The 10588-nt window shown below is 39.4% G+C and overlaps 1 protein-coding gene across 6 annotated transcripts in view; it reads left to right on the top strand.

The window, feature by feature from the left end:
• The window catches only part of CREBBP (CREB binding protein), a 135487-nt gene that overhangs the window by 66841 nt on the left and 58058 nt on the right, over nucleotides 1–10588 (top strand). For 5 of the 6 annotated variants that reach the window (XM_015560125.1, XM_015560129.1, XM_015560128.1 and 2 more), the window contains exons 3-4: nucleotides 3927–4167; nucleotides 5457–5570. In XM_015560125.1, coding sequence (XP_015415611.1) covers nucleotides 3927–4167; nucleotides 5457–5570 — 355 coding nt within the window. The remainder of the gene's footprint in view (nucleotides 1–3926; nucleotides 4168–5456; nucleotides 5571–10588) is intronic. The other variant, XM_015560126.1, reaches the window with a different exon arrangement.

The raw sequence follows: 10588 nt of genomic DNA, 5'->3' as shown, positions 1-10588 counted from the left end.
GGGGGTGGGGCCAGCTAGGGAAAGGGAGGAAGTACCTGGCCAGCAGCCGGCAGCTGCTAGAGACCCTATAGTGCACAAATTTTTGTGCACCGGGCCTCTAGTTATGAATAATGCTGCTACAAACATTTGTGTACACGTTTTTGTTTGTTTTGTGTGTCCTTTTCAGGTACATCTCTAGGTACTGTGGATACAGCAGACAAACTCTGCCTTTTGTAACTTACTGGGGACAGACATCAAATAATAGCAAATATGTAGCAAAATAGCAGATATTTTGGGGGCTATGAAGAAGAATTCAGCACAGGAAGAGTATAGAGCATTGGGAGTCATAGTCTTTATAAGAAATACTGTATAAGTTTTCTACTGTTGCTTTAACAAATTACCACAATTTTAGTGGTTTAAAAGAAGATATATTGATTAGATTACAGTTCTGTAAATTAAAAGTCCTATACTCTATTTAAAAAATATATTTTTATTGATTTCAAGAGGAAGGGAGAGGGAGAAAGAGAAACATCAATGATGAGAGAGAATAATTGATCAGCTGCTTCCTGCATGCCCCTACTGGAGATTCAGCCTGCAACGTGGGCGTGTGCCCTGACCAGGAATCAAACTGTGACCTCTTGGTTCATAGGTATAAGTTCAACCAGTGAGCTTCATTGGCTAGGCAAAGTCCTATACTCTTAAAATCAAGGCGTCACAGGCTCTAGGGGAGAATCCTTTTCCAGATTCCAGAGGCTTCTTATTTTACCTTGGCTTAGAGTTCTTTCCCTTCATCTATCTTCAAAGACAGCAACGTCACATCTCTCTCATCCTTCATTTGTTGTCACATCTCTTTCTGACCCTGTGTACATGTTTTTGTGTAAACATATGTTTTCAGTTACTTCGGGTGTATACTTCGGAGGGTAATTGCTGGGTCATATGGTAACTCAAGGTGTAACCTTTTGATGAACTACCAGACTGTTTTCTAAAGTGGCTTCTCAATTTGACATTCCAGCAGTGGATGAGGGTTTCAGTTTTTTCACATGTTCACCAAAACTTGTTACTGTCTTTCTTTTAATTCTAGCCATCCTGGTGGGTGCAAAGTGGTATCTCGTTGTGGTTCTGATTTGCATTTTCTTAATGGCTAATGGTGTTGAGTATCTAGTCTCATCTTTTGTCCATTTTTTAATTAGATTATTTGTCTTTTTATCATTGAGCTATATGAGTTCTTTGTATGTTTTAGATATAAGTTCCTTGTTACATCTATGATTTGCAAATATTTTCTCTCTTTGGGTTGTCTTTCATTTTCTACATAGTGTCCTCCCTGACACAAGCAATTTTTAATTATTTTTAAATGTTTTTAAATTGATTTTTTTAGACAGAGAGGAAGGGAGAGGGGGCGAGAGAGAGAAAAAACAAAAAACATCCACGTGAGAGTAAAATGTCCATCGGCTGCTTCCTGCATGCCTCCAACTTGGAATCAAGCTCAAAACCGGTCTTATGTCCTGATTGGGAATAGAACCAGCAACATTGGATGAGCCACACTGGCCAGGGCACAATTTTTAATTTTAACAAGGTTAATTTATTTTTGTTGTTTAGGCTTTTGGTAACATATCTGAGAATCCATTACCTATTCCAGGGTCATATGATTTATTCTTATGATCTTTTTCTAAGCGTTTTATAGTTTTAGCTCTCACATTTAGGTCTTTTATTAATTTTGAATTAATTTTTGAGTTTGATGTGAAGAAGGATTTCATCGTCATTTTTTTACATGTGGATATCCAGTTGTCCTGTTTTTTTCATCACCATTAACTGAAAAAAACTATTCTCTCCATTGAGTTTTCTTGAAACTGAGATATAGGACAGTTTATATAATAAATGCTGCCACCTTTCTGGAAAAGAATTTGGCAACATAACTTACAGGGTGAGGCAAAAGTAGGTTTACAGTTCTTTCTATGGAAAATAATATAAGAATAAACTGCCCTGGCCAGGTGGCTCAGTTGGTTGGAGCCATTGTCTTATATACCAAAAAAGGTTGTGGATTCAGTTCCTCGTGAAGGCACATACCTAGGTTGCAGTTTTGCTCCCCTGTCAGGTGTGTACAGGAGGTAACCAATTGATGTTGCCCTCTCTCACATCATTGTTTTTCTCTCTCTCTCCCTTCCTCTCTAAAATGAATAAAAGCATATCCTCAGGTGAGGGTTTAAAAAAAGAAGAAGAAGAAGAAACTCTGTTTTGTGTACTCAAAACTGTAAGTCTACTTTTGCTCCACCCTGTATATAGGAGCTTTAAGAATGGTCCTAACTTTGGACTCAGTTTCCACTTTTCAAAAGTAACAATTTTTCTCTTTTTAAACCTTAATTTTATGTCTTTTTAAGTTTTTTTACCCTCATTCTAAAAATATTCTTTATTTTTTCTAATTTTATCTATTTTAACCTATTTTTACACACCCTAATTCGTCTGGAATTTACTTTTGTGTTTTCAGGTGACATTGGAATTGATGAACAAGTTTCTTTTTCTAGATATATGTAAAGAAATCTGTAGTTTTGTAGTTTTGGTTGCTGGTAAGAGAGATTTGTCCCTTTATTCTTATTTTTTAAACAAAATTGCATAAAATTTATGCTCTACTTTTGGGGGTATTTACAACATCACAATTTTGGTTCTGTGTTTTTATTTTATTTTTTAAATATATTTTATTGATTTTTTACAGAGAGGAAGGGAGAGGGATAGAGAGTTAGAAACATCGATGAGAGAGAAACATTGATCAGCTGCCTCCTGCACACCCCCTGCTGGAGCTGTGCCTGCAACCAAGGTTCATGCCCTTGACCGGAATCAAACCTGGGATCTTCAGTCTGTAGGCCGACGCTCTGTCCGCTGAGCCAAAACAGTTAGGGCTGGTTCTGTGTTTTTAAAGGGAAGTTCTTATCTTAGCACTTTTTGTCTATTCCCGATCCCCACCTGGGCAATGAGGACTAAGCAGGGAAGTTTTTAGAGTCTAAGGATGCTTCTAACATGGATTTCAGGCCACTTAGAGTTCATACAACCCTTTTATTTCATTGAGCAACAATTTCAGATTCTTAATTTGAAAAGGCAGAGTAATGGTGTACTTTAAGGGGAGGCAGAGAGTGTTATAAAATCAAGTTGGGAATGTTAGTGTCAGAATACTAGAGTTGTCTAAAGAATGTTGGTAGTTTCTAAGAATAAGAAGACTGCATGGCTCACCTTTTCCATTTTCTTTGCAGTTAAGAGGTACAGTCAGTCTGGCTTGTTATTTTTTAAGGATGAAAGCAACTAAACTCTTATTTCTATATCTAACAGGTTGTCAAATGCTTTTTGAAAATACTGTCCTGATATCTGAGTGGAATTTTAATGGAAGGAAAAGAATTTCATAAGCATTAGCAATTGTACTAGATGTCGTATTAAGGATAATTTTGTATTATTCTTTTAGGACAGGTAATGAATACTGAAAGTATTGTCCTTCTGGTCACAAGATAATGAAATCCAGAGGGTGGCTCTGATTCTTCTGCTGCATCAGATATTTTTCAATTAAGTTGAACCATATGAAATTGCCAATGTTTGGCTATTTTGGACTACAAAAACAACAGTTTCATATGGTTTAACCTAAGATAGTAACACAGCTTTTCCTGCTCTTGTAAATATTGTGACAGAGTGAGTTGGGTTTTGGTTACTACATTTAAGAATAAGCAGCATTTTCTTGCTCTGAGACAGTCATACACAGTGAACTTTAATCAGCCTTGTTTCTCAGTTGGTTTATTTCTTTGCTTCTTTATCTTCCTTAAAGTCTTTGATGAATTAAAGAGAACCACACCAGCTGCTTTACCTCTGTGGCCAATATCCATCAACTTTAACATTAGTTTGAAAAATAATTAATGAACATGAATGGGAACTCTAAAAGCTTATTAAATGTTTATTAATTTGTTTTATTTTAGTCTCAGATGCAAACATCAGTGGGAATTGTACCCACACAAGCAATTGCAACAGGCCCCACTGCAGATCCTGAAAAACGCAAACTGATACAGCAGCAGCTGGTTCTACTGCTTCACGCTCATAAATGTCAGAGACGAGAACAAGCAAACGGAGAGGTTCGGGCCTGCTCTCTCCCACATTGTCGAACCATGAAAAATGTTTTGAATCACATGACACACTGTCAGGCTGGGAAAGCCTGTCAAGGTAAGTGCCATTTTCTGAAATCCTACTGGCAAAGCTTAGGACGAAATTTGTCCTTGTTAGTAGCCAGCTCTCTTCTTACAAGTTTCTTACAATCTATGTCTTTACACACCATCCAGTCAGATGCCACTGGAACACTTAATTGCTGAGGAGAAAGGTGATTTGGTTTAATAATAATATTCTGTGACCTTCTACTGGATGAGGCTGTGCCCAGCTTTTGTTCTTTACCTCCTTCCTCTGTCACAGAAAATATTTGTCACTTCTTAAACATAGTCTTCATTATAAATGTCAAGGGCACTGTTTTCTTTTGGGCAGTGTAGCACACACACATGCATGTACAAACCCTTTTCTCAATAATGTCTCTTGCAACTATTTCGTGTGTCAAGCCACTGCCTTGTTCCTCCATACTTTCGTCTTGAGGCTAATCAGGATACCAAGGAAGTTGTCCTGGGTGACTATCCGTGACCTGGGGAACTGTGTGCACCATGTCATCTCTGCCACCTCCTCCCTTCCTGTCACTTACACACCATGCGCCTCCCTTCGCCCTCTTCTATGGCGGACCCCTTGATTCTACCAAAGAAAGTGTTTCTTACTAACTGCTATACTTTCCTCTAATCTTTATCCTCTTTCCTTTTCTCTCTTGTGCTCCTAAACCTTGGGGAGATGGTCTACCTGATCTCCCTCTCTCCCTTTATGACATTTGTGAGTTCCCAGCATAACCCTTAAACTGATGGAGAAGCCGAAGGAGGGTTATGCCAGACCTTTAGAAAGAAATCAGTTCTTTAATATGGAAGTGAAGGTAAAGACTGAGAATAACCAGGTTTAATTACCCTTTCAAGTACTTTGAAAAGTGCCCAGGGGGGGCCCTTCAGAATCTCCGCAGACTTCTCATTTCTCTATTTGTATTTCTTTAACAAGAGTATTTAGATGGCTTCATCCTTAAACATACTATAACATTTTCATTTTAAATAGTGACCTTGCAGAATTATTTATTCTACCTTTCATTCCATTTGTTTAGTACTTCAGGTCAAATAGCTTTTGTTTTGTGGGCTGAACCTTAATCACCATCATTCATAACATTGCTTCAATGGGAAGTTTTTGTTTGCAATTCTCAACAGTCGCCTTACAAACTTCTTGGAAAACTGCCTGTTTGTAAGTTGAGGACTGCCTGTACTGTGTTATGGTTACCTTATTACCATTTTCTTATGGAACCTGGCATTATAATTTAGGTGTATTTGAAAGTGTGACGATTTGGATAGAAAAATAACATCTCGTTGTTTTTCTGGTCATAGTTGCCCATTGTGCATCTTCACGACAAATCATCTCTCATTGGAAGAACTGCACACGACATGACTGTCCTGTTTGCCTCCCTTTGAAAAATGCCAGTGACAAGCGAAACCAACAAAGTAAGTGAGCATTGGGGGTAGAGAAGCTTGGAGATGAGAAAATGAGATATTTCTGAAGAGAATACAGAAACATAGGTAGGAAGCAGGGCAGAAATTATTAACCACAAAGTATAGTAGTGAGTGGAGACATACAGTGACAAAGGATGAAGCAAGCTTAGTGAGTAGACAGTCTCATTGTGCTCAGTGGATGTGGTTGTTTTGGAATTTAATTCTCTGCCACCTCCACCCCCCTGTACCAGAATTGGCAGGAATGGGAAAGGATTATCACCAAAGTGACCTACTCTTCCTATTTCTTGAAAGATACTCAGTATCTGAGGATTTGAATGTTGTGTCACTAATTGCAGTGACTTTGGGGGTGGAACAGGGAAAATAGAAGGACACTTCTTTTGGAATTGGAAACCTCTTACCCCAAAGTCATAGATAAGTCAGTCAGGCCAGGTCAGTATAGAATCCCACATGTAGACATTTGAGAGGTTTCCATCCCCCATGGAGCTGCAGCTCCCAGTCCTATTAGCATAACTTACAATTTATTCAGCACAGATTGAGAGTCTCTGCCCCAGACTGGCTGCATTCTGATCATTTCCATTGCTTTGTTGTCTTTGGAGTCATCTGTGTAGCCTTTAGCTGATTGACTGTTTAAGCAGTGATCCCAGTTCAGGAGGCTTGTGTGGGACTCCCAGGGCTTCCCTGTAGCCATCAGAGCAGTGAAAAGATGAGCATCTCTTCCCAGTTTCAAGCCCTTTCCTGTCATTTTAGAGGTAAAACAGTGGTCTTGGGTGTGTCCCTCAGTTTGGACAGATAAGACGTGCTTTTCAATATCATGTTACCTCTTTGGCTGGAGCTTCTCCCTGTGACTTTGAGCACAGCACAGTCTTTCTGGTCCTCCATCTTGTCTGTGCCATCTTGCCACCCTCCCTTGTTTGTGGTTACATGTTCATTCCTCTCATTCTTGATCATCTTCCTCAAGACCCCACTGCTACCTGGAGAATGTGCTGCTTTTCTTTCTAGTTTGCGAGTGGTACAAGGAAAGGTGGAAAAGCTCATGTTCCTAAGTGCCAGGGAGTGGAGCACCGGTGATAACCCAGGTGCTTTTCCTTTAAGTCCAGCTCACCCACTGCTGAGAGGATGTCTATGAGCTGACTCTGCTCAGCAGTGTCCATGTCACATAGGAGAGACATCCAGGGGTCATAGGCCCGTTATTCTCCTTCCCTCCCTAGAGAAGGAGTCATACTAAGTTTCCTTTCAAAGTTACTTCCCAAAATGAGTTAAATTAATTTTTGATTGATCAAAATTTTAATTAATAAAAATTTCCAGGACATGTTTCATATAAATTGAAAGTCTAGGAATCTGGGTATTCTAGAACAAAATGTTTGGGACAATAGTACTAGTAGAATACAGTCTGTTTTTCTTCTAAGTTAGTATAAAACCATTTTTTAAACTAGTATATTTTGATGGTTACAGTTTCTTGTGTTTTGGGATGCATTTCGGTAATAGGCTTTTTTAAGTGCTAAAATATTCATTTGAGTTTATAGTTGTGCAGTATTAATTCTATGAATCCTATATAATAAAAGCCTAATATGCTAAGTGTCTGGTCCTCCTGTCAGCCATTCAACCAATCAAATGTAATATGCTAATGTGATGCTAAGGCCACTCACCCGCTCGCCATGATGTGCACTGACCACCAGGGGGAAGACGCTCCAACTGGTAGGTTAGCTTGCTGCTAGGGTCCAGCCGATTGCTAGTAATGAGACAAGATTTCATTCTGAACTTTTAATTTGGGGTGTGGCTTTTCTGGGACCTTTTGTTTTTAGTATGTATCACCATGACAATTGTAAACTTTTGTGATCTCTCTTTTTAAGAAACGTGAATGTGGTTTTTGTTTAAGAAAAAAAAAAGAAATGTATGTGGTTTTTTGTAGGGTTTTTTTTTAAACATCCTTATAACTCTCTGGCTGTTGTGACAATTTATCTGGTGCGTACTCTCTGAAGTGGTAAACCACAGTGTTTCTACTAGTCATAATGTAAGGTGTTACCAGGGTGATTTTATTATAGTCATGGTAATATTTAGATTATTTTTGTACAAAGTTTTAGTAATTTTTTATGAAAGAAATGAAAGCTCCTATTTAAAAAATTATTAAATGCTTCTCAAATTAGGTTTCAACTTTGAGTGTATTTTTTTAGCTCTAACAATAGTTGTGTGAGTATAGAAGAGTTTGATATGATGAGTGAGCAAGTTTCAACGATATCTTTTCTGTAAATGTTTGTTGGTATTTTTCAACTCTTCTAAAGCAAATTGTGCTTAAACGTATGAACACTTGATTTAGGCAGTAGAGAAGGAATGCGGATTCATCCTTCTAGTACAGTGGTTCTCAACCTTGGCTGCACATTAGAATCACCTGGGAATCTTTTCAAAATCCTGATTTCTGGGCCTCATCCTCTGGAAATTTTCTTTGTTACTAATGTTGTGGCCTTACCCCATAACAAAGACACAGAATTTCTAGAGGATGAGGCCCAGAAATCAGGATTTTTAAAAAAATTCCCAGGTGATTCTAATGTGCAGCTAAGGTTAAGAACCACTGTTCTAGTACCTTAAAGTCAGTTCCAGAGTCAGAATATCTACATTAAAAATGATGTGACAGTGGTATTACTCAAAGGAACAAAGTAGAGAGAAGATACTAGTATTGGCAATCCTTGAGGAGAGAAGACCGGAATTTGCTGGAGGATAAGGCTTAATGGAGCCCAATTTCAATAAAGTAACAATAAGATATTCTAAACAGCATGGATAGTGTCAGCAGAGTTGACATGTCTGTAAGGGCAGAATCTGACAGGACTCAGAGGTTCCTGTACAAACAAGGTAATTCAGGGAGGGAGGGACTATTCGTTCTGAGGTGGTGAGGACCCCTGGGGCTATCTCAGATCCAGCTGTGCCCGCATGTGGAGCATGTGCCCTGTGCCACCAAGACTGTGTGCTTTTTAGGCAGGGTTTCCCACAGATGCTTACCTTACCTGGTGCACACATTTTTACCATCTTCTATTATTGATGTCTCTATGAACCTACCAGAAAAACCTGTGGAGCTAACCTGAGGTTGTTTGACATGAATCTCAAACCATTGGTTACCTTTTTGGCTTATGTTGTTGAGATTTTGATTTTTCAGTTTTCTAGAGATTCTATAATCACTGATCTCATGCTATCTATCCCTTACAGAGATAATCAGAATTTATTGAATAATTAGGACTTTCCAAGGAGTATATCTAATATCAGTCCTGGCATCTGACTCTCATTAATTCTAGTTCATAGGGTGACATGGAGGACTGGAGCTGTGTGGACACATGACCAAATTCCCTATTCGAACTCACTTGCCTCATAAGTGAAGTTTTTTTTTCTACTCCCAAGTGTAGTTCTCAGACCAGGAACATGGGCACTCCCAGGTGGCTTGTTAGAAATATAGACATTGGGCCCTAGCCGGTGTGGTTTAGTTGGTTGAGCATCGTCCGGCACACTGAAAGGTTGCTGGTTCAACTCCCAGGTTGTAAGTTCTATCCCTGGTGCGTGTGGGGGGCAACTGGCTCTCATATTGTTGTTTTTTTCTCTCTCTCTCCCTCTTCCTCTCTCTCTCTAAAATCAATTTTTTTAAAAAGATTTTTAAAAGAAATGCAGACATTAGAGCCTCATACCAGGCTCTCTATATTTGTATCGGCATTTTAACAAATTGCCATGTTATTGGTATGCACATGAGTGGCTGAGATGCTCTTCTTTGAATGCTTTGAAGGGGCTGTGTATCTGTCCTGGAACTGTTGAGGAGATTTGAGTCATTCTCTGGGGGAAACCAACTCAGAGACCCACAAGGACTGTCAAATGGGTGCTATAGGGTCAGCCCCAGAGTCAAACTGAACCCATTTACTCATGCAGCATGAGCCCATTGACAGAATGTCAACCAGCAGCCCTCTAGTCTGTTGCTTGAATACTTCCACTGGCTCTCTCCCTAGCCTGGCTGTTCTAATTTTAGGCAACTCTGATTGTTTTAAACACCTTCCTTCATGATACTGTGTCCAACTCTACCTCCTTAAAACTTCTATTCACGAAGAGTAACCTCTTAGGTGCTCAGTAAGTGTTTGTTGAACAGGCTCTTGTTCCACCTGAGAGGTCTCAGAGATTCTCAGACACTTCTTTTGACAGACTGTGGTTGGCATGAGAAGCAGAGGAGGCAGTAGAACTTAAATGTCTATAGGGACAGAGTGGTGGGCTTGTTTGTCCCTGATTTACCTGGTAAGTTCCAGTCAATCATTGGTGATGTGTTTGATCAGAACCGTGTTGTCCTTGCTCTTCTGAGTAACATAGTGTTTCCCACTCCTGAGTCGTTTGGCTTCTAAAGAAAAATTGTTGGAAGGTTTGTGCAATCTTATTTTATTGTTTGTTTGTTTATTTGTTTGTTTGTTTGTGCATTCTTGCTCAATGGTGGATTGATGTGAGGCCTGCCAACTGGGCTAGGATGTTCCCTTTTATCCTGTCCTGTGTACAAGAAGATGCTGGAAAGGAAGCAGGCCTAGCACGCATGGCACCTGCAAAGCATTGTGTGGGAGCAACTCTGCAGAGATGTGTATACAGGCCTGAGTAACTTCCAGTACAACTTTTTCAGTAGAAATCTTAGTGGTGACTAGATAGTAAGTAGTTGCTTTGCCTGCTTAATGATATGTGTCCCACCACTCTGACAAAGCTTTGGAACTTAATGTGTCAATTTTTGTTGGATTTTCAATTGAGTTCAGTTTTATTGAGAATGCTTGGGGACTGAAGTTCCTGGTGAACTCAGTTTGCAAGTTAGTATACTATGCATGGAACCTACAGAAGAACAATCTTTATGCTCAGTAGGGAAGGACTGCCTTGGATCTGCATGAAAAGTGACAGTGAGTCCTGGAAACAGACCGCTGCAAAACATAGCCTTTTGTTTCCTAGGTCATGGGATCCTGATGAAGCTGTGACAGAAGGGGAGTAATAGAGCAGTGGCAGTGTCGTGGTTTGAA

This window comes from Myotis davidii, unplaced genomic scaffold (genome assembly GCF_000327345.1).
Source record: "Myotis davidii unplaced genomic scaffold, ASM32734v1 scaffold555, whole genome shotgun sequence".
Classification (NCBI taxonomy): Eukaryota; Metazoa; Chordata; class Mammalia; order Chiroptera; family Vespertilionidae; genus Myotis; species Myotis davidii.
The sequence above is the reverse complement of the archived record's forward strand: the minus strand, read 5'-3'. Positions and strand labels throughout refer to the sequence as shown.